Raw genomic sequence first — 25,353 nt, forward strand, 5'->3', positions numbered from 1 at the left:
AATTTGCCTCTTCTGATGCTTCTCGCAAAAGAGAATCTCCCGTTGCAACGCACGGGCATATGTGCTAGTATATTCTATATATACAGACTATGTGCGCTGGTTTTTCTATTTTTTGATTTTTTTTTTAATTTCTTTTGCTCATTTGAATTCTGGTCAAACTTAACTTTGATCAAGATTTAAACAAGTCTAAAACATCAAAATAAAAAAATAAGCCTGGATCCTTCTTAGTCACTCCAAAATGAAGCTGTGGTGAATTTTTTGAAATTTTCATGTTCATTTCCCCAAAACATTTCTCTTCGCTTCATACAAGAGAGTTTGAGATATTTGAGATATCACATAAGACACATGAACTTTTTGTTTAAATGTATGTAAACATTGTTTATCAACTTAAATCGTTAGTATATGACATAAGAAGACTATGTGCGCATGTTTTTCATTTTTTTTGTTTTTTATTTAATTTATTATGCTCATTTGAAATCTGGTCAAACCTATCTTTGATTGCTCCAAATCCCTCCCAAACTTCGCTAACCCTAGCGCTGAACAAGGACCGTCCATCTAACCCTAGCGGCGATCAAAGACCGTCGATCTAACCCTTCTAGAAGGAATATGAGAGGAGGAGGGGGCCGATCCGCAAGATGCAATCTGATTGGCTGGACGATTTTTTTCTCAACAAGTACCGGGCGCGCTGGATGGACCGTTGGGCCGTCTCACTGTCCGGGCCTGAGAGCACAGTTAATTGCCCGTCTCAGCCTTTCCAGGCCTGCATGCATGGGAAGGGCGGCGACGTGGGAATGCATGCGCGGGAGGCGGACGTGCATGCATGCAAGCGAGGCGAGGGACGTGGCCATGCACGTATTGATTCAGAATTAGGCCATTGTTTCAGATTACGGCAGTGATTCAGATTAAGGCAGCGATTCAGATGCACGCGCCCGGTCAAAGAGCTTCCCTATGCAGTGATTCAGATGCACACATGCGCCCCATGCATCGTTTCCGTGCAAAAATTTAAGGGTCCAAAACTTAACGGATACACACACGCGTCCGGATTCACACACGCACCGTTCTCATCCCTTCTTTCTTCCTCTCCCACCCACAGGCCTATGAATGGGGCGCCTCTCTTCCTCTCCCACTCACCATCCAAAAGCCAGATCCATTCTCTCCAACTTCAAACACCCAAGCGACCGAGCCCTCCAAGCGACCAAGTGAAGATGTAGTACAACGGGCCGACCTTCCTTCGTCCGCGTGTCGTGCGGGAGCTGCGCTACCCACCGGGCGTGCTCGTGGAGAGGGAGCTCCGTGTGTGGGCGACTTCTAGGTGGAGGGGGGGTCCGTCGAGCTCACTTGCACCTTCCTCAGAGCCGGCTATGCCCACCTCCCATGGGGCTCGCCTAGGATGTACACCATCAATGAGGTTCGTGACCGCGCCGACATCCTCCTACTGCTCACGGTCACCTTCGCCAACCCATCTGACGCGCGCGAGCTCCTCAGCCAAGTGTTTTGGTGCGGCCGCGAGTCCATCTTCTTCACGGTGTACAACATCTTCACCAACTACAAGTGCATCTTCCCCACTGAGAACCAGATGCACTCTCTTCCCTACGACGAGGAGGAGTAAAGTTGAAGATGGTGTTGAAGGGGCGCGCAGTCAAGGTGGAAGAAAGGTCAAGATGAAGATGTTCAAGAAGGGGTGCAAGCTCGGAGTGAAGTTGTTCGTCAAGCTCGTCATGTTTTAGTTTTATCGTTTTTATTTGTTGCTTTTCTATGTCGTGTCGTGTCGTGTCCCTGAACTTGGTACCCATCTATGTAAGGGTACGGTGTGTTGCATCTTATCTGTCCAAATTATTATGTGTGTTCAAAAATGTTCGTGCCCAAACATATCATTTCTTTCCTAAACCAAGTCATGAACTAACATGCAAATTTATTCCCTTTAAATCCTAAACGAAGTGGCACTCTAACCAGAACCATGTGGCAGTGCAAACATACATTTCCAACCCTCCAAAAGTTCAGTGCAAAACAAAGGAAAACCACTCTGACGCATGTGCAAACATTTAGTACAAACATGCGTTTTTAAACCCTAAACCAAGTCACGGTCTCACTATGTATAGCTTCCTTCCCTAGCCATGTCAAAGCCTTTCCATTTGCCCTAGCGGTTACCAACGCGGCCCTAAACACCACAAACCCATGCGGTCCTGGGTTCGAGTCCCAGCCGCACCAATTTTTTGTGCATTTTCCACCCTTCATTTTTAGACAAATTATTTTTTCTCAATGTAATGCCCTTCAAAAATGTTCATTAATTTTGGCACCAGGTGTAAACCTCTATCAGAGCCGAGGCATATTTTCCATGATTTTTTGGTCTTTGATTTAAAACACGGTGTATTTAAATTGGAGTAATTAAATTGCTATTGAATATTTAACAGCTCCAAAAAAAATTCTAAACTTAATTGTTTGGCTCTGAAATAATTCAATTAGCTTTCACAAAAAGTTTCAGCATTAAATAAAATGATTTACTATCTAAATTAAATTAGAACAGAAAACATAAAAACACGCAAGAGATCTCATTTGCCCACCCCCGAATGGGCCTAATTGGATGCAGTTGGCCCATTAGTCTAGCCGACATTTGGCTCTCCGCTCTGAATTTGGCCCACAGATGAACCTTTTTTGACAGAAAGGCAGAGCAGAGAGCTGCATTTCATTGATCAAAGGATTCTGAACTTCTCATTTCTTCTCCCTTTTTTCAACATATTTAAACGTTGGTCATTTCTTCTCTTTTTTCAACATTTAAGCAACTTTGATCAAGATTTAAACAAGGTGAATTTCTCATACAATTTCAAGCTTACAAATTCCTCCATAATTCATGCATTTCCATACAATTTCAACATTACACCCAGTGCGGTTACCGTACCTAAAAATGTCCAAAAGTAATTGCAAATGGGTATTGGTATTTGTGCTTGATCTTCAAGCTTCCTAACCTTCTTCTTCAACATCCTAAGCTCAACAGCTAGCTCTCTGTTAGTGCGTGCTTCGCCCTCCATCTCTTCTTCCGGAGCTCCTGCTGCGGCCACTTCTGTTCGTGGCAGCATGCGCAACCATTCTTCATGCTCTTCTTGCAATTCATTTATCAGAGTCTTGGACAGAGCATCGACCCAAAGAAGGAAACATTTCACCTGCATGAACGCCAAACAGATCAACCCATTGCTCAAAGATCCCGACCACGAAAATAGTGCAATTGCCCCGATTCTTACTCCATTCTCGCTGCACACGTATAACTGACGATTCTGGTTCTTTGGTGTGTGAGAAACTCTCCGATCAACGCCCGCCCGGCACCGCGGACATACGAAGATAGACATCTCCACGCATGTCGGGCTCTACATCTGCGAGGTGGCGTGGGAGCTTGAAGAAGACATGGAGCTTGAAGCCAAAGGCGATCTCAACGCCGTCGCGCCCTCCACAGCTATCTTCCCACCGCCGCTCTCTCTGTCGCCGTGGTCACTGTCGTGCTCTCTGTCACCGTGGTCACCGCCGCTCTTTGTCACCCGCTTATATAGCACACCTGCAACGGCTCTCTGCTCAACGGCTCTTTGCTGGGTCCCACAAGCCACGCATGCAACGGTCTGATCTTCTAGCGTGTCTCTGCCGCCTGGTCCCACCTGTAAGGGTCGAGTCAAAAGGTTGACCTGACGGAGACGGCATTGTTCACGGAACGAGTAGCTGCGCATGGACTGGGGGTAAAACTGAGCACGTTTCGCATCTGAGGGCAAAACTGAGCACATGGACACCACTAAGGGCAAAAGGATAATTAACCCTTATTTCTTCCCTTTTCGGTGAACTGCGTGTATTTGTTGGGATTCGTTTTTCCTACTATACCCATGTAAATAAAATAGGAAACTTTATGATTGGAGCTCATAGATTATATTCTCAAGACACTAAAGAATTTGGAACCGACTTTTTTTGCTAGTGGTTATCAAGACTGCAAAGTATTGCTTGTTTGCCCACCATTGTCTAACTTTGTTGTTTGTGAGCACACTTTGCAGAATAAGATGCAAGCTAGAAGGCTCAAGAATTTCAAGAGCGTTTTGATTATAATGAATGTCCTAAAATGTTTGTGAGCTGTTTTGATGCAATGCACACTTTCTTGTTTTATATGTTGATGTAACCATGACTAATTTTTTATGGAATGAAAATTATACCCTTTGTCACTCACCTAAGAAACAAAGACTAAAACTTGATGGCAATTCAAAGGTTAAAGCCCTTGGCAATAGGGCATGTTTTATTCTTCACTGTTGTTTACCGGCAGAGCAAAGGACACCTACCCTTCTACTCCCTTCGTTCCAAAATTCTTGTCTTAGATTTGTCTAAATACGGATATATACATCCGTATTTAGAAAAATCTAAAACAAGAATTTTAGGACGGAGGGAGTACTATATAGTATAGGCAAAGCACTTGATGGACGCGACTAGGACTCTTATTTTATCAGACTCAATTAAGTTCCTGATTTTGCGCCAACCAAAACAAATCGTAAACAAAACAGGCCAGGGATTTTTTATCCAACCAATAAAGCTCGCCATGGTGGCTTTCCCAAAAAAAAACAGGGCAAGGATTTTACGTCTGGCCTTGGGTAACATTAAATAAAATACAAACTAAAAACCATTTAACCATTAAGTCCATATTGTTAATCGACCACAAGCAATCGTCATAACTCTATCCATTCATTGAATGGTGATTCAAATATGACAAAATTTAGGACATGTTCTGAAATCTGAACTGAACCTGACACTTAGTACAATCCATAACTAGGAATCCTTAAAGGGAGCAAATTTGGTAATAATATTTTTGAGAACAGGGAGGCATCATGCAGTTACACTGTCCAGAACATTCCATCGCCTCCACCTGATCTGCTGCCTGAAAGAGAAGAAAAATGAGCAAGATGGTTCAAGTCTTGGCTAAAAGGAACAGATCAACATAGGATGGTGCATCGCTTAGGTAAATAGGGAAGCAGTCATGCATCTAGAACACAAGATGCATGCAAATAAAATGTCTTACTCAAACAACATGAAGCTACTACATCAAATGGTGAACAAGAATGGTGGCAAGAAAGTAACGCTTCAACTTGGAAACATAGGTTTCAGGAACTGACCGTTTTTGTGGATTTTAGGAAGCAAGCTTGCCAATGAGCTCCTCTAAAAGATAGGGGCATGTTCTAATTATATCGTCGAAGACGTTAGTCGCCGTTATCTCCTTCAAATTAGAAGGTGTCTTGAGGAATTCAAGGCATACATCCTTCAATCCACCACAATTGTGCCTCTCGGCTAGAATGAAAATAGTCCTCACCGAGCTCACGTCTACGAGTTTGCATAACTTATCTTCACATAGTACCTTCAGCCTTTGGAGATTGTATCTATCTGCCGCTGCAATCAAGTGTTGCAGCCACAAGACTTCTTGGGCTTCTCTTTCCTCCACCATGTCCACCTCCATCTCGGGTAGCAAGTCGGTGTAAATAAAGCTAAGCAAGGCTCTAAACACTTTTGCTTCCATGTCTTCTATTTGTATGACACTAGCTATCATGTCTTCCTTTATGGGGCCAAAGAGCTTTGCCTTGAAGACCGAAGACCGGGCCACAAGCACGGACCGGTGTGCAACGAACGTCTCGCCGCCAACATTAAATGTCACGTCAGTGCCCTCCTTGGACATGAGGAGGTTGCTGAGACCTCTTCCAATGCAAAGGTGCTTAGATGAGGTGCTAAGTGCATTAAATATCTTAGCAACTCAACACCCCAATGCATAGGTGCTTAGCTTGTTGTTGCTAAGCACACATTATTTAATGAGTTAGCACCTAAAATCTTTCATGTATTGGTCAAATTGTTTCATTTAAATGGTTTGTCTAGGTTTTTGCGCTTAGCATTGGTTCTTTCTGAGGTCACCAAAGTACTCTCTCTCTTCCTTAAATGTAGTGCCATGTCATTTTTTCGCTTATGTGGCATGCTTAGCACCTGTCCACGGTGGAGCATTGGGAGGGGCCTGATAAGCTCTTGTATGGTAGGAGGCGGTACCACGGCAAGGTCGCATCGGATGGTGAAACAATCATCGTTTAGATGCTTTGATTTCTCAAGGGCATCTCTTTTCACGAAATTCTTGTGAACCCAGCATCGATTACCGCTAGAGAAGTTGCACGGCTCTTTTGCACGAATATACGCTGAATCCTGCTTCTCATGCTGATCGAGGAAACTAAATCCAACCTGCACCTTGAGATCCTCCGTAACATTTTTATTAACAATGGAAAGAATGAGCGATACAGAGTCCTCGGCGCAGCCCGACGGGGCGCCTTTCGGGCAGTAGAAGATGCGCCAACGATGTCCTCCTACCATGAAAGGGAGCGAGAGGATTACTGCGCCAGCAGCTGCAGTGGCTTTAGTGTGCGAGTAGCCATTGATCACAAGCAGGTGGGACCCGCTGGCCGCGTCGACGTTGATGGCGTGGCCGGTGGCCTGGCCCTGGCCGACTATAGACACGCCGGTAAATGACATGACAGATGATCTGGTATGGACTATGTGCCACGCACACTGGGCGATTGGAGTCGTATGGACTAGCCGCCTAATCTTTCAGTGAAACCGGTACTACCAGTACCAGATGCAACTGATTCAAGCGACGATCGGGCAACAAGAGCAACGATGCAAGCGGCAAACAACCAAAGATGACAGCAATTTCTTCGTACGCCAGCAGCAAGAGGAACTTACGGCAAGCAATCAGCGGACCGCACGAATAAATTCAGTGCTAAGTTTACCGGATGCGTGCGGATTCAGCTGGATGAGCGCCGTCGGCCTCGCGCGGCTACTAGAGTAGAGTCGATCGACTCGTCCAAGCCCAGCGCGTGGAAAACTGGAAACAGATCTATTCCACGAGTTCTCAACTAACGACGTGCAGAATGGCCGCCGCAACATCTTGGCGATTCTCCGTGTATATATAGTCAAAGAAATTGGTATGCCCTAATACATTTTTTTACAACCAAGGCAAAAGTTTTGCCTTCATCATTGATTAAAAAGACCCCGCAAAAAAAATTAAAAAGAAGATTTTTCTTCTTTCAAAAAGATTCAGAGCTATTATAAAACTTCATTAGAAGTATAAATCACCTCAAACTTAATAAAAAATACTTCAAGGTCTGTAGACCACCGAACGACCGCTATTGCTGCCAGACTGAGCTGTCGATGCGTCACTGTGGCTGCTCCCTTACCAAGTCGGTCTTCCGTCCACGAAACCGCCCCGGAAAAGTAGGATCGTTCCAGGCTATCAAGGGAGGCGAGAGGGTTCCCTTGTGCGCCGCCGGTGACGCCGCCGGTTCCCTCTCTCTTCGTTGGTCGCTCCCGCGGCGGGAGGGGGGGACCTCGGGTCTGTTCGCTAGGTGGGTGTGTGGTAGGGTTAGGGTTGAGGGAGACGCTGTCGAGGCCGTTGCGGTGGTGTCGCGTCGGAATAAGTTTCTCTGGGCTTCGTTCATGGTCAGGCAAGGCTTTTGCCTTCGTCTAGGAGCCAGCGGGGTTGGGGATCCCCGAATCTCGTCGAGGTCGCGGGCTATGGTAGTTGGAGGTCCATCGGCACTGGCCGTTTGGGTCCTCAGATGGGCGATGGATGCAGAGAGACGAAGACCTTCCTTCTTCCTTGTTGGTATGATTTGTTGCTGCTGTTCTTCTCCTTCCTTTATGCTGATGCTGGTGGGAGATCCTGCTTTGTCCGGGCAGATAGCCCGACCGCGGTGCTGGACCGGTCGGATGACTCGATTTCTCTTACTTTTCGAAGGGACACTTTTCGCGGTACTCAAAGCCAAAGATAGCGACGACTGTTGCAGGTGTGTTGGATTGATGTCCATCCCCTCTCAGCGCTGGTGTCAAGAAAGGAGGAAGCAGCATGACGACAATTGTACTGTGGTCGAAGATGATGACTTGTTTGCGACTCGTTGCAAATCTTTCTGTTGCAAGGGTCTTCTCTCAAGATTCACGGATGATGACACATGGCTCCGAAGATCTTCTTGTTTTATGGTTGTCTTAGGATACTCTAGGTGTTTATGGTCCTTTGTGTTTGCGTTTCACTATGCTTGTAAGGGTCAACTGCTTTGTACTGATTCGTGATATGAATGAAAAAATTCTCAAAAAAAGGTGCAGAATGGCCGCCGCAACATCTTGGCGATTCTCCGTGTATATAAAGTCAAAGAAATTGGTATGCCCTAATACATTTTTTTACAACCAAGGCAAAAGTTTTGCCTTCATCATTGATTAAAAAGACCCCGCAGAAAAATTAAAAAGAAGATTTTTCTTCTTTCAAAAAGATTCAGAACTATTATAAAACTTCATTAGAAGTATAAATCACCTCAAACTTAATAAAAAATACATCAAGGTCTCTAGACCACCGAACGACCGCTATTGCTGCCAGATTGAGTTGTCGATGCGCCACTGCGGTTGCTCCCTTACCGAGCTGGCATGACCTTGTCGATGAAAGCCGAATAGTCTTCGTATATGTGCCCCTAAGAATCAGCGCCCTGAAGCCGTAGCCGTCGTCGTTGAAGCTTGAATAGATCTGAAGCAACTAGCACTAAATCTCGTTGTCGCACGGGCACGATGAAAAACCCTAACATCGCCTCCCCAAGTAGTCGGCAAAAATCTACACTGAGCTCTGTCAACTACGTTCAGATGGACAACCGCGAGGAAGATAGGAGCCCGAAAGACAAACCGAAGAAGAAGCGCAGTCATCCGCCTGAGCATCACATCTATAAGGACTAAAAATCCTAACCTAAATTATTAGTTAGAGCAAAGGCACCAGGATTCCCCACCCCACCACCGGCCGACCGAGCGGCAGAAGAGGGAAGACGAATCCACGAGGTCGCGGGCATAGCCTGAAGGAGAGAGAGAGTCTGTTCTAGCCGCCTAGGAGAAAGGGAGAAAATGCTGAAAAAATGAAGATTTCTTGCCTAGTTAGTTGTGAAAAACTGAACAAGAAGAATACATCCAAGACCAAGCCTACTCTGTTCAACGACCCATCAAACTGAACAAAAACACACCAACCTTCTGAGCACAAACAAGCAGAAGATCCGCTCCACCAAAACTAGTCGGCCTTCCACCATTGCTGGAGAGAAGAAGTCGATGCTACTGGAGGAGCAGACCGAAACTCCCCCGCAAAGGTGAGAAAACAAGCATCCTCCAAGACCATGTGCCAAGTGCCTCACTTGACACTCTGGCGACCAACATCGATGGCAAACTCACCGCGCGCGTGACACAAGGCCAATGCCCTCAAAGTTGTAGAAGTCTCAAGGCCGCCACCCCAACATTTACCTTTCCGTTGCACCCTGTGCAATCCGCCGAAATGACGTTTTGGGGCCGTCACCCCGACGTACCACCACTCGCCTCTCTGAGTTGCAATTCCACACAACCCGGCCACCCGCAGGCCACAGCGCGAGTGTAGACCATGGTCGTCGCACCAACTTCGGCGTCACCACCCCGGCATAAATGGTGGATCTGTTTGAATCCAGTCTTCGTTCATCTTCATTTAGGTGTTTACAAGTTTGATTCTTTCAATCTACGACTTTTTTCATCGGCAATAGTTGTTGTTGTGGTGCGCTGGTCTTACGAGGCGTTAGCACAATGACTTTCTGACTGTCTACTACAACAAGGTTTGACCGGCTTCAGTCAAGGAGGGGCGATAACGGCGGCACACCTTCAGCTTGCTCCACTACTTGTAGTCGTCGCTAGGTGGTCCATAGACCTGGTTGTTCTTTGTACTGCCATTATTGAAGATGAATAGATTGAAAGTTTTTCACGCAAAATAAAAATGACCACGGGTAATCTTCCTAGAGCTTTGCCACACCTAAGTAAAAATTCTTACGTAACTAACATCCGTGATGAGCTGGCCTGATTTGATTTGAAGAAAAAAAAAGCCCAGGCCCACCCCATGAAATTCAAGCCGGGGCTGATTAGTTGAGGAAAGGAAATGTTCTTCTCAAAAAAAAGTTGAGGAAAGGAAATTATGTAGCTTTAAGTAACAAGGTTACGTACCCATTCATCGAATGGTGGTTCAAATTTGACAAAATTAAGGACATGTTCTGAAATCTGAACTAAAACAAACACTGGTACAAAGTCCGTAACTAGGAATCCTTCAAGGGAGCACGTTTGGTAATAATATCTTTGAGAACGGAGAGGCATCATGCCGTTACACTGTCCAGAACATCCCATCGCCTTCGCCTGATCTGCTGCTTGAAAGAGAGAGAAAAATGAACAAGATGGTTCAAGTCTTGGCTCAAAGGAACAGATCAACATAGGACGGTGCGTCGCTTAGGTAAATAGGGAAGCAGTCATCTAACACACGATGCATGCAAGTAAAATGCTTACTCAGACAACATGAGGCACTACATCGAATGTTGGCAAGAAAGTAAGGCTTCAACATAGAAACATAGATTTCAGGAACTAACCACTTTTGTCGATTTCACGAAGCAAACTTGGCAATGAGCTCCTTTAAAAGATAGGGACATGCTGTAACTATATTGTCGAAGACGTCAGTCGCCGTTATCTCTTTCAAATTAGGTGGTGTCTTGAGGAATTCAAGGCATACCTCCTTCAGCCCACCACAGTTGTGCCGCTCAGCTAGAATAAAAATAGTTTTGACCGAGCTCACGACTATGTGTTTGCATAACTTTTCTTTACATAGTACCTTCAGCCTTTGGAGATCGTATCTGTCTGCCACTGCAAGCAAGTGTTGCAGCCACAACAATTCTTGGGCTTCTCTTTCCTCCACGTTGTCGACCTCCATGTCGGGTAGCGAGTCGGTGTAAATAAAGCTAAGCAAGGCCCTAAACACTCTCGCCTCCATGTCTTCTATCTGTATGACGCTTGCTATGGTGCCTTCCATCATGGGGCCAAAGAGCTCCGCCTTGAAGTCGGAAGACCGGGCCGCGAGCACGCACCGGTGTGCGATGATCGTCTCGTCGCCGACGCTGAACATCACGTCAGTGCCCTCCTTGGACAAGAGGAGGTTCATGATATGCTGTTGTATGCTAGACGGCGGCACCGTGATGAAGCGATCAAACATGGAGGTGACGGCGAGGTCACATCGGATGGTGAAAGAGTTGCCCTTGAGATGACTTGATTTCTCGAGGTCGTCTCTTTTCCAAAAATACCGATGGGCCAATGTCGCATGGCAGCTGGAGAAATCGTGTGCCTCTTTTGCTCGAACACATGCGGGGCCTTGGTTTTCAAGCTCGTCGACGAAGCTAAAAGTGCATTGCGCCTTCACAGCCTCTGTGACATCTTTATCAACAAGGTGCAGATGGAGAGAGATGTATTGGTGGCTCTCCGAGGTGTCGCCGTTAGGGAAGTAGCGGATGCACCAGCGGCGGCCTCCTACCGTGAAAGGGAGAGACGCGATCGCCTTGCCAGTAGATGCATAGGCTTTCGTACGCGAGTAATCGGCGACCACAAGCAGGTGGTACCCGCTGCCCGTGGAGACGTCGACGGCGTGGCCGGCAGCGTCGCCAGTGTAGCGGGTGATAGACACGCCGGCAAACGACATGGCGTCGACGGCGTGGCCGGTGGCGTCACCGCCTTAGCGAGTCCTCGGAGTTGAAGAGCCGATTTGGTCCTCTGCAAAACTAGCCAGAGCTTTTCTCAATGGCTGATTCGCATCATGCCGTGTATTATATGGACGCAAAAACACAACAGCATAACGCACCCGGACTCTTAACTTGAAGCCGAGACGGACATGGAGACTAACCAGCAGCCCTCTCTCAACTAAGACACGGACGCAATTTGAAAGTACGAGTCACGGAGATTGGATATATATAGGAATACTTATGCCTAAACTGTTCAGTTGCCAAACTGTTGTAACCGAAATCAAATGGTGCTAGTGGCGCATCTTAAAAATTCCTCGTACACATTACCGCAGTTGATCTCTCTCTAGGGTAAAATACACCTTCTTGACAAAAACAAGTTCAGTTAGGAACTAACAACGGTAGAATGTTAGAATAAATCCGAGGCATACCGTTGATCATCCGAAGACCAAGCAATCACACTAGCACGACACCGAGATTTGTTAACGAGGTTCACCGATATGGCTACATCTCCGGAGCTTTACTACGGGCGCTCCTCCCCGTGACACCGTCACAATACCGCACACCGGCCACCTGGGCGCCGGCACACGCCGCCGGCTCCCCCTTGCGCGCCTGTGCTATTATGTTGGCATATGTTACATCGTGTGTCTACCCCTGCTATATATGAGAGGCCTAAGATACAACTGTCCTATGTAAACACAATACAACTCCTAGTCCAACTGTAACCTACCTTGTACACTATATTCGACACAACTCTAACAAACTCCACCTTGACGAATATTCTCCACCACTTTAAATTCGTCAATGCGTCAAATTTTCATGTACATTGGACCTGAGCTTATCCCATGAGTACCGCTGCTACTCCAAAGACTCCATATGACTCCACCTGCAACTTGTAGTCCCTTCTTTTCTTGACCACTGTCAGCACTCGAGCAAAATTAAGTTCCTTATTACTCTTGTTTGTGCTCCCAACTTCCAGAGTATCAGTCCAACGCCATCACATACTGATCACTGACCTGCGTGAAAGTGAACAACTCACATATTGGATGTCACACATAAAAGTTACCTGAACTCAACATCACCGCTCCTTTCTTGACCGCCTGTCTGAAACTTGAAGGAATTTCACCGTTGCTTGTAGTCATTCTGAGTCAAATTCGCAGTTGTCTCACCACATGTATGACCACCAGAGCCCTGGCCCGTCTCCATGTCCGTGCATACCGCACGCCTCGCCGCTATTACCGCGTTGAGTCTCCGCTGTCCCGGTCGAGTCTCAAGGTCCGCGAACCCACACCACTCAACCCCCACTGCAGAGTACCACCGATCATAACCGACCGATGACGAGTTTCACGCTTCCATCAGACCACTGGGCTCCAGTCCGAACTACGCGTCCCTCGCTTTTTCCCGCTGAATAGGCTTCGACTCTCTGAGCTCTTACGCCATAGCCCCTCAATCCAGCTCCACCTTCAACATGACTCCATGGTAGATGATCAGTCCACCCCTGCGCCTCATCGACTTCAAACTCCGTGTATACACCACCTTGAATCAACCCCGCGCCATAGTCTTGTCGAAGCCACACAAGCCCTCTGGGCCCGTGCCGCGTGTTTCCACGCCCAAAAGTCAGTCACCATCAGCATCACGCGCCTATGTCATCATCGCCGATCCCACCACCATCTTCTGTATCAACCGACTCACGTCGATCCGTCAGACTATCTAGTCCAACCAAGCCGAACTTCTCCGACTGCATGACACGCTCGAGGCTCCCAAATCGTCTTCCACGAATTTCCATCCATCACATAATAATTCCATCTTAGCTGGCTTGGCTTCCTGCAACGCCTTCAAGCATCCCTGTTGTGCCAACAAATCTTTCACCCTTATCTGCCATAACCCAAGGTTTTCAATTCCATGAACTTCTTCACCTCAAACCTAGTACCCATTGGCGCCATGATTCTTTGTATGACTGACTGTGAAAAATTATCCGAGCTATTAACGCGATGCCCAAGTACATGAACAGCCTCCGCGTACTAATAGCAATTCCAACCAAAACGCTTTTGATCTTCAACGTGTAGTAGCTCTAGCTCAACCTCCAATGCTATCTGTTGCTTTGCCTCAGCCTCCTGCTATTCCAATGGATGAATATCGCTTGACGGATTTTCCTTTCGCTCAAAATAATCTGCTGCCTTGCGTCGTATGTCACGTGAGGACTCGGTCCTCTTTTTATCCAAAACAAATCTCATGCATGTACCTTGTACACGGACCTGGCCTGATCGCTTTGCATACGGACACGTACACCTGAGCCCACCAGCTGCCGTTTAGCCCGTGAGTTGCCCGCCTGCTGCAGCCGTGCGGCTTCTCCACCTGGGCCGCAGCCCACGCACTTGCCTTGCACTTTCGCACCCAGCGCTCCGAACCGACGTGCTGTCTGCCAGTCGCGCGCGACACGCCGCCGTCGTCGATTGCATCTCCCCGAGTTCACGCCTGAATCACCAAGAACTCGTCTGATCACCGAATCGACCAAACAACTACAACTCGCCGCCGCCAAGACATCCAACCACGTTACTGCTTCTTCATCCTCTAGACCAACGATCCACAGCCTCCAAACGACCTAGCTCTGATACCACTTGTTAAAATAAATTCGAGGCATACCGTTGATCATTCGAGGACCAAGCAATCACACGAGCACGACATCGAGATTTGTTAACGAGGTTCACCGATATGGCTACATCCCCGGGGCCTTACTACGGACGCTCCTCCCCGTGACACCGTCACAATACCGCACACCGGCCACCCGGACGCCGGCACACGCCGCCGGCTCCCCCTTGCGCGCATGTGCTATTATGTTGGCATAGATTACATCGTGTGTCTATCCCCGCTATATATGAGAGGCCTAGGATACAAGTGTCCTATGTAAACACAATACAACTCCTAGTCCAACTATAACCTACCTTGTACACTATATTCGACACAACTCTAACAAACTCCACCTTGGCGAATATTCTCCACCACTTTGAATTCGTCAATGCGTCAAACTTCCATGTACATTGGACCTGAGCTTATCTCATGAGTACCGCTGCTACTCCAAAGACTCCATATGACTCCACCTGCAACTTGTAGTCCCTTCTTTTCTTGACCACTGTCAACACTCGAGCAAAATTAAGTTCCTTGTTACTCTTGTTTGTGCTCACTTCCAGAGTATCAGTCCAACGCCATCACATCCTGATCACTGACCTGCGTGAAAAGTGAACAACTCACATATTGAATGCCAACATAATAGCATAGGCGCGCAAGCGGGAGCCGGCGGCGTGTGCCGGCGCCCGGGTGGCCGGTGTGCGGTATTATGACGGTGTCACGGGGAGAAGCGTCCGTAGTAAGGCCCCGGGGATGTAGCCATATCGATGAACCTCGTTAACAAATCTCGGTGTCATGCTCGTGTGATTGCTTAGTCCTTGGATGATCAACGGTATGCCTCAAATTTATTCTAACATAGAAACCACTAATCATCGTTCAGCAAAAGTTTAGTGATGATATCTTCGACAACCGAAGGGCACCATCACGTAGCTTGACAGTCCAGGTCATCATCCATCGCCATGACTTTTTGCCACCAGAATCGGTGCCTGAAAAGAAAGAAAGAAAAGTTCATGTCGCAGAAATGATTAAGAAAATACACACTTAAGGCGAGATATGACAGTGCGTTGCTTCTCTGAATTGGAAAATAAAATCTTGGATTGATGGGCTGGGCACGATGTATCCAAATTATTTCTTGCCAAAGCAGACATAATGCAACCAATTAAAATGTTTTTCTGGCATAACATGAAGTCACACTAACTGACTGGTGACAAGAAAACAAAACTACAACCTAGAAACATAGATATCAAAACAGTATATTAAAAAATACAGAAAAAAACTAACCATTCTTATAGATTTTAGGAAGCAAACTCCTTTAGAAGAGAGGAACAGGTTCTAGTTATGCCCTCCAAGCCATCAGCCAGCGTTATCGCTTTCAAATTAGCAGGAGTCTTGATGAACTCAAAACAAACCTCCTTCAATCCAGAACAGTTGTGCTGCTCAGCCAGAGCAAGAATAGTCGTCACTGAGCCAACACCTATGTGTTCGCATAGCTCTTCTTCATATAGTGCTTTCAGCCTTTGGAGATCGTACCTTCCGCCGCTGCAAGCAAGTGCTGCAAAAACAATGCTTCTTGGGCTCTCCATTTCTCCCCCATGTCTATCTCCATATCAGGTAGCGTGTCGGTGTAAATAAATTCAAGCAAGGCGCTAAACATCTTTGCTTCCATGTCTTTTACTCCCTCTGTTTCTTTTTAGTTTGCATATAAGGTTTGGTCAAAGTCAAGCTTTGTATAGTTTGACTAACATTATATTAAAAAATATAAACATTGACAATATGAAATCAATATTATTAGATGCACCAAGAAATGTATTTTCATACTATATAGCTTTAATATTGTAGATGTTCATATTTTTTTATATAAATTTGGTTAAAATTTGTGTAGTTTAACTTTGACCAAATCTTATATACGAAGTAAAAAGAAACGGAGGGAGTACATCTATGACACTTGCTACTGGGCCCTCCTTCATGGGGCCAAACAGCTCTGCCCTGAAGACCGCAGACCGAGCTGCAAGCACGCATCGATGGGCCGCAAACTTCTCCAGACACCATGAACCTCACGTCTGTGCCCTCCTCGGACAGGAAAAGGTCACTGATATCTTGTTGTATGCCAGAAGGCGATACCTTGATGAAGAGATCCATGGTGGCGGCAATGGAGAGGTCACATCGGATGGCGAAACAGTCGTCCTTTAAGTGCTTTGATTTCTCAAGGTCATCTCTTTTGATGAAAATCTTGTAACCCCAAGATGGTTTACTGCTAGAGAAATTGTCGGCCTTTCCTGCACGAATAAATGCTGAACCTTGATACTGAAGCTCATCAATGAAACTAAATTCGTACTGCACCTTCAGAACCTCTGCAGCATTCTCATCAACACGGTGCAGAAAGAGAGATACTGAGTCGGCACTCTCTGAGCGGTCGCCATTAGGATAGAACCACATGCACCAACGATGGCCTCCTACCATGAAAGCGAGAGAGAGGATCTTCATACCGTTAGGTGTAGTGGCTTTGATACGCGAGTAGCCATTAACCACAAGCAGGTGGTACCCGCTGGCTGTGGCGACGTCAATGGAGTGGCCGATGGCAGCTTTGCCATCACTGATGAGAGATATGCCAGCAAATGATATTGCAGATAGGCCAATGAACACGAACTACCCCTCCGTCTAGGTGATTAAGTTATCTTTGGTTGTGCACCGTGACCAAGGAGAAGGGGAAAACGAGAGACCTTAATGTTTATTTACTACTCCCTCGTGTTTGGTAGTCTCAAGTCATTAAAAGCATGCACACCCCTCATCTTTTATTGGTTGATATGTCAAGAAATAAGAAACGAGGTAGAAGTTAATGCACCGTGCCTAAGTATTTTGGGATTATTTAATTTTCGTAATATGACTTATACACCTAGACAGAGGTAGTACAGAACCTATGCATGCGTTGGGTTTCAATGATTATCTACGCCAAGGAGATGGAATAAAACCTAAACACCGAAAATCAATTAGTACACCTCAGATTTCCACGCCGGGGAGATGAAGATAAATCAATATCCAGTAAGATTAGTCACAGTGGGAGTAACTTAACTAGTAACATCACACATTTCAATACAAGATTGCTTATGTGGCAGCTAATTAATGAGGAGAGAGGGGTTTGTGGTAACTTAGCTAGTTACTGTAACATCACACATTTCAAGACATAATGAGTCTATAGCCTAATAAATGAACTCCTTCATGATACCACTCATATGTTACTACTCACTATGAAGGTAGTAACATAGACTAGTAACATCGGTAAGTTACTACTCTATGTTACTCCCTACTGTGAGCAGTCTAAGGGGCCCAGCCACCGTCGAATGTGCCTGCTTGGTTCTCCTCAACAGTGCCGCCACCGCCGTTGTCATCAGCAAGAACCGAGGGGCGTCATCCGTCTCACAGTCTATCATCAGATTAAAGCGGGGGGAATGAGGCGGAGCGCGGTGCGTTGCCAGATGCAAGCAAGGAGGGTGGTGGAGCTGCGGCAAGGGAGGGAGGCGCAACGGCGGCGGTGGCGAATCGAGCGTGGTCGCGTCTCCGTGGTCGGACCTGTTTGCTTTTGGGGAACACGGGTTCGATCCTTAAAAATCGAGAGGGTTTCAGTTGGCCCTAATTTTTTGGAGTGCTTCCGTGCACCGTCCTAACAAAATTAGAACGATTTTTATGTCCATTCATCTAAAATAGAGATTAATTTACTCAATTATTGGGTAGTCAATTAAGGCATAAGCTGCGATTAAAATTGTGTGATGTCAAAATGCATCGGTGGAAAAGCTTTTCGTTAACAAAGGCAGATGTTTTCTCATAAGTCTTTCACTGGAGAGGTAGTAACTCTAACTGTCATTTATTTAGTTCGGCTAAAAAAACAGAGCCTAGGCATGTACAACCCCTGGATGGGTCACCATTTTTTTTTTTTGAAAGGATGTAGGAGAGCTAGGCATTCAATTAAGAGGAATGGCGGAAGACTGCTGTTTACAACCCCCCGTTGGGTCTCCGTTCTCCTCACCAGGTTTTCGCTCTTCTGCCATCTCCTCCCGTTGGTCGTTCATGCGTCTCTGCCCTCCATTCCCACATGTTAATGTCACGGACATGAAGAGCATTGGAGTGTTCTTCATGTCAAGACCTCCTTGAACATGTTGTATTATGGCTACCATCTGCTGCAGCTACCACCATCGTTAAGAGGACCATGATTCAATCCTCCTGTCCTTGTGGCTCAACCACATGAACTTATTTGCGCTATCCATCGTGACACAACATGTATGTGATGCGGGTATGAACTGCATGAATGTCTCAATCTCCTTGTCTCCCTAGAGCGACCCTACAATGCTCCTTGCGAACACCTTATCGAGCCCCCACACCCAAAACCCAGACTCGTCTACCACCCATAGCTAGCGAACTTGCACACTGGTGTAGACATCTTCTCGAGCGCAGAGCAACGGGTGAGCCGACTCCACGAACATCGTGGGTAACTAGTGTGTGGTGCGGTCGGAGGCTAGCACCACGTTGGCATGTCTACTGCTCCATGAGGCACCTCAAGTTGTTGTTCAACTCGGATATATGGGAGGTCAACTTTCATCGAGGTGCATGCCAAGAAAGTGTGAGTTAAGATCGCCAGCCTCTGATTAGAAAAAGTGAGGCCGAGAGACTACATAACCAACATAACACTAGTAGAAAACGGGCCTTTAGTCCCGGTTCACCCATCCTCTCACTACTCCAGCCTGAGCACGCTTAACTTTCGAGTTCTACCCCCCTCGTTTCCAAGTCTGCACTTGTTTTCCTGACAATAGTAAGATGTTAATCCTATTAACCCTTGGGAGTTGAACCTGAGCATGAAGTCACACGTTTCACTGTTTGAGTTTGAAACTATTATTCTAAAAACAATAATTATTTAGTAACACTAATATTTCTTGAATAAGTAGTTTGACCATAGTTTGACCAGATTTGACCAAAATCCAAAAATTGAAATAATAATTTAGTAACACTAATATTCTTTAATAATATTTAGTAACACTAATATTTCTTAAATAAGTAGTTTGACCAGATGTAAGCAAAATTCAAAAAAACTGAAATTTGAGCATAACTTTTTTTTCTTTTAGAATTTGAGGATTCTAAAAATTTGCAAAACAGCATGTGGCCATCAAACTCGGATGCGGATTTTCGTGCTCAACATTTTGATAATTATACATTTTTTTGACATCGTATGCAAAAGTTATAGCCGTTTTACTTTTTTATAACATTCTTTTGCAAAACATGTCCAAATTTAAATTTTTAAATTTTCCTAACTAGTAGATATAGTAATATAACTACATCTCGAAAGATTTTAATTTTTGAAGTTTTTACCATTTTTTTTGTTTTTCAAAAATGAAATGGCGATACGGGGGGGGGGGGGGGGGCAGAGTTTGAGACACGAACCCCTTTAGTCCCGGTTTGAGACACGAACCGGAATTAAAGGCCATCGCGCCCTTTAGTCTCGGTTCGTGTCTCAAACTGGGACTAAATGTCCCATTTAAACCGGGACTAATGCCTTCCCGATGCCCTAGCCACTCGAACCGGGACCAATGCTCACAGTAGTCCCGGTCCGTAATGAAACCGGGACTAATGTGTACATTGAGCTGTGACCAAAGCCATGTTTTCTACTAGTGTAAGAGATTGACATGTGTCTCCTGCAACGGATGGGCCACACCTAGCGATGTAACGAGTTAATGGTTGGGGGAGTTGAAAACATGCAATAACCTTGTAATTTTACATGGTTGAAGAATGGCATTCAATAACATGGTAACGAAGTTATTATAGTCTAATAATGTAAGTGACTATAATCTCACAATATGTGACATTAATCTGGCGTTACTAATGAAGAAAATATTGAAATACATCAACATGTGATATATTTTTGAAGATTTCGAAGCCAACTGTTGACAATCAGGTTAGCGATTCGAGAGATATAGTATTTTTTATATCATACTTGCATATTTTTGGTTTGTTGGTCACATGTATGCATTGCCACTCCTCCGCCATAGGAGGGCCGGTCGGTGAAGCCGTGCCGCGCCCCGGCATGGTGGTGGTAGGGCAGTTTTGTCTACCTCCCGTCGGAAACTACCCCACCCACCCCTAGATCCGATCTGGCGCACCACGGGCGGCTCCTCCTCCAACTGTTGCGTCCTTCCTTGCCGCTCCGGTGCGGAAGCGCGGCCACGGCCATGGGTGCTCCTCCCCCGCCTGCCTCTTGCCTCCCCCCATCGATGCAACTCTTCCTCTGTGAGCTATTGTTTGTAGGTGAGCATGAGGCCCTTGGGTGGAGGTGATCGGGCTAGTCAAGGCTGGTCCATGCCCCTGTGCAGGCTACTCTCCGTCTCCGATGACACCTACTTCGAGTTGTCGTGGTGACTTCTGCGGGTGTGTGGTCGTAGTGGTTTTTATTGGCAGGCGGTTGATGCTTTGTGGTGGATCCTTGTCAGCACCGTTCCAGTCCCGGCAGCCACGGACATGCGTTCTCCAGTGTCCATGGCTTTCCGACGTGGTTCGGCCCTGGCGCTCCGGTTGTTGCACCCCCTCCAGCTTCTTCAGCTCATCGGTGTTATGCCGGCTCCATCTCCGGTAGCTCGAAACTGCATTCCCTTTTGATTCCTGGCCTGCAGGTGGCATCGTCACCATCCCCCCTCTGCACTGGCTCTCTACCCCGCTACCTCTCCGACCCCATCCACCTACACGCCATGTCGGTTCCAAAGTTCAAATTTTTCGGCAACGGCAGGTGCAACCCCACTTACCCCCTCCTGAGGTGGTGACAAACTGATGGGCTGACTTCATCATCTTCGGATCCTGATCTGTCGGCTATGGGTTTGCTCGGACCTAGGCCAGGCGAAACCCTGGCTCGGCTTGCTGATGCTGGTAGCGACGACACTTGTTGGTGCCGTTTCCCTTCTTGGATGCGCTGCATGGCCCTACTCTGTGCCCCGCTTCGAGCTTCGGGGAAACCCTAGGTCTGCTTTCGGATCAGATGGCAGTGGCGTCACAACCTCACCCCCCTCCCCCTCTTGAAAGCTCTATCTTGCTCGCTCGCGGTGTCCTCAGTGGTCCAGCATGGCTATCTAGTTCTAGGCTTGGTGGGTTTAGTTGTGTCTTTCCCCTGTTCGGGTTGAGCATCCCTTGTATCTCTGCCCTGGGTTCAATGCTCATGTCTTCTTGCGTTCATGGCATGTGTTCTATTCTCTATTGTACTCATTCTTTTCTTCTATTAATGAAAGATATGCAAGCTTTGCCTATTCGCGAAAAAATGTGATTTAAAAAGTACGAACGCTTGGTTTGATCAAGTAGTTGAGTATTGGAAATTGTATGTGCTTGGTGTGAGGAATTGTCCGTATGGAATCCACTCTCTGTAGCGCTTAATCCCGTAAATTGTATCAAAGCACAAAACTGGTTTAAAAAACTACAAAGCACTTTGAATTTGAATAAGATCATGCTCTATTTTTTTATTTTATAAAATAGATTGTTTGGTTGTTGATCCATTAATTAAATAAATTAGGTTGTAAGATCGAATCAAGTTTTAGCTTATCCATTTCTTCTACTGCTGTTTTAGAACAGAGAGAGAGAGAGAATGAGAGGAGAAATGGAGTTGCTCCAAGAAAGACTACGTGGGGCATGTCCGCCACCTAGAGAGAGTGGATTCAGAAGTACTCCCACCATTGTCTTTCTTCTGCATCCAAGTTTATATGTTGTTTTCGCTGCCTGACGATCGCATCGCATGTGCCCGTGCAGAAACTCGATCGACACTCACATCCGAGTTCACGATCAGAAATCAGAACACGACGCACGTAGGCTAACTGAATCTAGTGCTCTGCTAGTGCAACCCAGCGGCTTGAAGCCGACACGACATGAACTGCTACAGTGCCACCAACACACGTACAAAAGAAACTTTAACATGCAAACTAACGCAGAAGGCCAGGGCATGGCAGTTAGGACACAAACAAGATTTCCAACAGCGTGATTTGGATTGACATAACAATACTGTAAATCAAGGGGCTTGGATAGGAATATTGAAACCGACGAGTACAAGCTGTTCATTTGCCAAACTGTTCTAACCGAAATCAAATGATACTACCGGTGCATCTTAAAATTCCACGCATTACTGGAGTTGGATCTCCCTAGGATTAACTTTAGATTCTTGAAGACAAGTTTCAGGTAAGAACTAACAAAAGTAGAAACCTTCACTTATCATCCTTCAGCGAAAGCTTGGCGGTGATATCCAGGACACCCATCTCCATGACTTTTGGCCACTTTTTTTTTAGAAAAGGAGGACAACCCCGGCCTCTGCATCTGGACGATGCATACGACCATTTTATTAATTATTGACACAAGACCGTACAGAGTCGTACAACAATAAGACTAAAGCCACCAAACTAAGCAACAACTGTTGCTATCCCTACCGAGTTGATGTAGGGGCGCTGAAAGTCTGGACCTAATATCAAACAGACCACGCAGCCAAACCTAAACATCTAAAGACCTGAGGTCCCACCCAGGACGTCTGCCGGGTATGGGCACCCACCAGTCCGGCGTGCTTCTCAACCAGGACCCCTGCCGGGTATGAGGCCGCCGCAGCCACCTTCCACGAATTCATCTTCAGAGTTGTACTGCTGCATTAACCTTGGCCGGTCCTGTTAGACTGTATTTACATATAGCTTCTGTATATGTCTTGTATATTGTATCGTACACCTTGGTGTACCCCTTATATATATGAGATAGCCACACCCTTAACGGGTGTCGTGCAGTTTTCCAAAACCCTAAGTCTTACATGGTATCAACCCTAACCGATCCTATGTCTTCCGCTGCTGCTGCCACCGCCGCCTCCGCCACCGCGATCGCGCCCAACTCCGTCGCCGCCGTCGCGCCGGCTTCTGTCACGGCGCCTGCGTCGCCGTTCCTCTCCTCGCGTCCCCTGGTTTCGGTCTACACCGGCCAATCTTCGATGGTAGGCGCCTCCTCGGATCAGCCACCGCCGTCGTCACCGGCCGCGCCTCCGCCGACCCTGGGGGATCCTTCGTACACCGGTCCGTGGATGGGATCGGCCACCTACGCCCCCCATGGGGCTGCTCCACTCCCGCTCGCAGGCCCTTACGGGGCGGTGCCCGTCCCCGCTGGATCGGCAGCCTACGGCCCCTACGGGGCCGCTACTTCATCAACGGGTCACTACGGGGCGCCGCCCTACGCGCCCGCCGCGGCTGCATCTCCTGCCGCTGTTGCAGCGGCGCACTACGCGCCCTACGCGCCTTCACCTGTCGCCGCGAACGCTGGGTCGGACAGGGCCTCGCCGCCGCCATTGCCCTACGGCGGCTACTATCCTCCGGCCATGGCTGCATCTGGTGGATCATCTCACATGACCTACTACACGGCGCCTCCTCCTGCTGATCATGCCGTGGCCAGCACGCCGTTCTACTTCGTGCATCTGATCCCAGTGAAGCTGACGACGGACAATTATCTGTCATGGCGTGCACAGGTGTTGCCACTTCTCCGCAGTCGCTATCTGGAGGGCTACGTCGACGGTTCCTTGCCGTGTCCTCCACCACATCACCCGGCATACCATGCGTGGGTGGCTCAGGATCAGGCCATACTTTCGGCGATCCAGTCGTCGCTCACCGAGGTGGTGTCCTCCTTGGTTCTCTTCACTGCCACATCCCAGGAGGCGTGGTCTGCCCTTCACACTAGCTTTGCATCTCAGCAGCAGGCTTGTGCTCACACTCTTCGTACGGAGCTGGGAGAGACCAAGCTTCTTGATCTCAGCATTACCGACTACTTTGGCAAGATGACGCGTCTCGCAGACACTCTAGCCTCCATTGGTCAACCGCTTCGCAAAGAGGACTTCACCACCTTCGTCATGAACAGTCTGGATGACGACTATGATAACCTTGCTGAGAACATCAATGGCCGTGATACTCCACTTGAACCCCGTGAGCTCTACGCCTGCCTCCTTGCCACGGAACAGCGCATCAAGTCCCGCCGTACCAATCCGAGTTTCATGGCTGCCAACGCTGCCACTCGTGGAAAAGGGAAGCCCTTCAAGTCAACTGCAGCGGGCAAAACAGCACCATTGACTTTGCAGGCTCCGCGGTCGCCTGCCGCAGCCCCTTTCCCCACGACCGGGGGTGGTCGTTCGTGTGCCTGCTGCCCTTCTTGTGGCGTTCAGCTCCCTTGTCAACTGTGCAACATCCCAGGTCATGTTGCTTCCCGCTGTCATCGCCGCTTCAACAGGACTTCCTCGGCGTCGGCAACAATGGCAAAGGCAACGAGAAACAAGCTGCCTTGGCCACTCATGAGCCTGCTCGTCAAGCAGGCCACACTACATCATATCCCATTGATCCAACATGGTATATGGACACGGGCGCTACGAATCATTTGATGGGTGAGATGGGCAAACTCTCTGTTCAGGAACCATACCGTGGTAATGATCAGGTTCACACCGCCAGTGGAGCAGGTATGCACATATCACATGTTGGTCAGGCCTCTCTTTTAACTCATAAACAGAAATCTCTCCATCTTCGTAATGTCCTTAGAGTTCCTTCTGCTACTCGTAGCCTATTGTCTGTTCCTCAGCTTACTCGTGATAACAATGTTTTCACTGAGTTTTATCCTTTTTATTTTTTTATCAAGGATCGGGCCACGAGGGACGTTCTGCTTAGAGGTCGCCTGCGCGATGGATTATATGCACTTGATCTGCCTTCTTCCCCTCGAGCACTCACTGGTGTCCGTGTGTCGCCTACTCATTGGCATGCACGGCTCGGCCATCCTGCCACTCCCATAGTTCGTAGTGTTCTTCATCGTCATAGTCTTCCCGTTGTGCCCAATAAAGATGTTGCCACAGTCTGTGATGCCTGTCAACAAGGCAAGAGTCATCAGCTTTCGTTTTCTGATTCGAGTCGTGTCGTCAAAACTCCACTTGAGCTTATTTATTCTGATGTATGGGGGCATGCCCAAACTTCTGTGAGCGGTCATAATTATTATGTCAGTTTTATTGATGCTTATAGTCGGTTCACTTGGCTTTATCTTATCAAACGTAAATCCGATGTGTTTGATGTGTTCCTGCAATTTCAAGCTCATGTTGAGCGTCTTCTTAAGCATAAGATTATTCATGTTCAGTCAGATTGGGGGGGTG

The 25,353-nt window shown here is 47.2% G+C and overlaps 1 protein-coding gene and 1 pseudogene across 1 annotated transcript; both read right to left on the reverse strand.

Moving 5' to 3' along the window:
• Positions 1-5,143: 5,143 nt before the first annotated feature.
• LOC123058854 (BTB/POZ and MATH domain-containing protein 1-like) lies at positions 5,144-6,516 on the reverse strand. The gene is made up of 2 exons (XM_044481532.1): positions 6,011-6,516; positions 5,144-5,693 (listed from the first exon to the last, which is right to left on the reverse strand). The coding sequence occupies exons 1-2, from the start codon at positions 6,514-6,516 to the stop codon at positions 5,144-5,146; spliced, it is 1,056 nt and encodes a 351-aa protein (XP_044337467.1).
• Positions 6,517-9,985: 3,469 nt separating this feature from the next.
• LOC123057058 (uncharacterized) lies at positions 9,986-20,864 on the reverse strand (annotated as a pseudogene).
• Positions 20,865-25,353: the final 4,489 nt, after the last annotated feature.

The sequence above is a fragment of the Triticum aestivum genome, chromosome 3A (assembly GCF_018294505.1).
Source record: "Triticum aestivum cultivar Chinese Spring chromosome 3A, IWGSC CS RefSeq v2.1, whole genome shotgun sequence".
Classification (NCBI taxonomy): Eukaryota; Viridiplantae; Streptophyta; class Magnoliopsida; order Poales; family Poaceae; genus Triticum; species Triticum aestivum.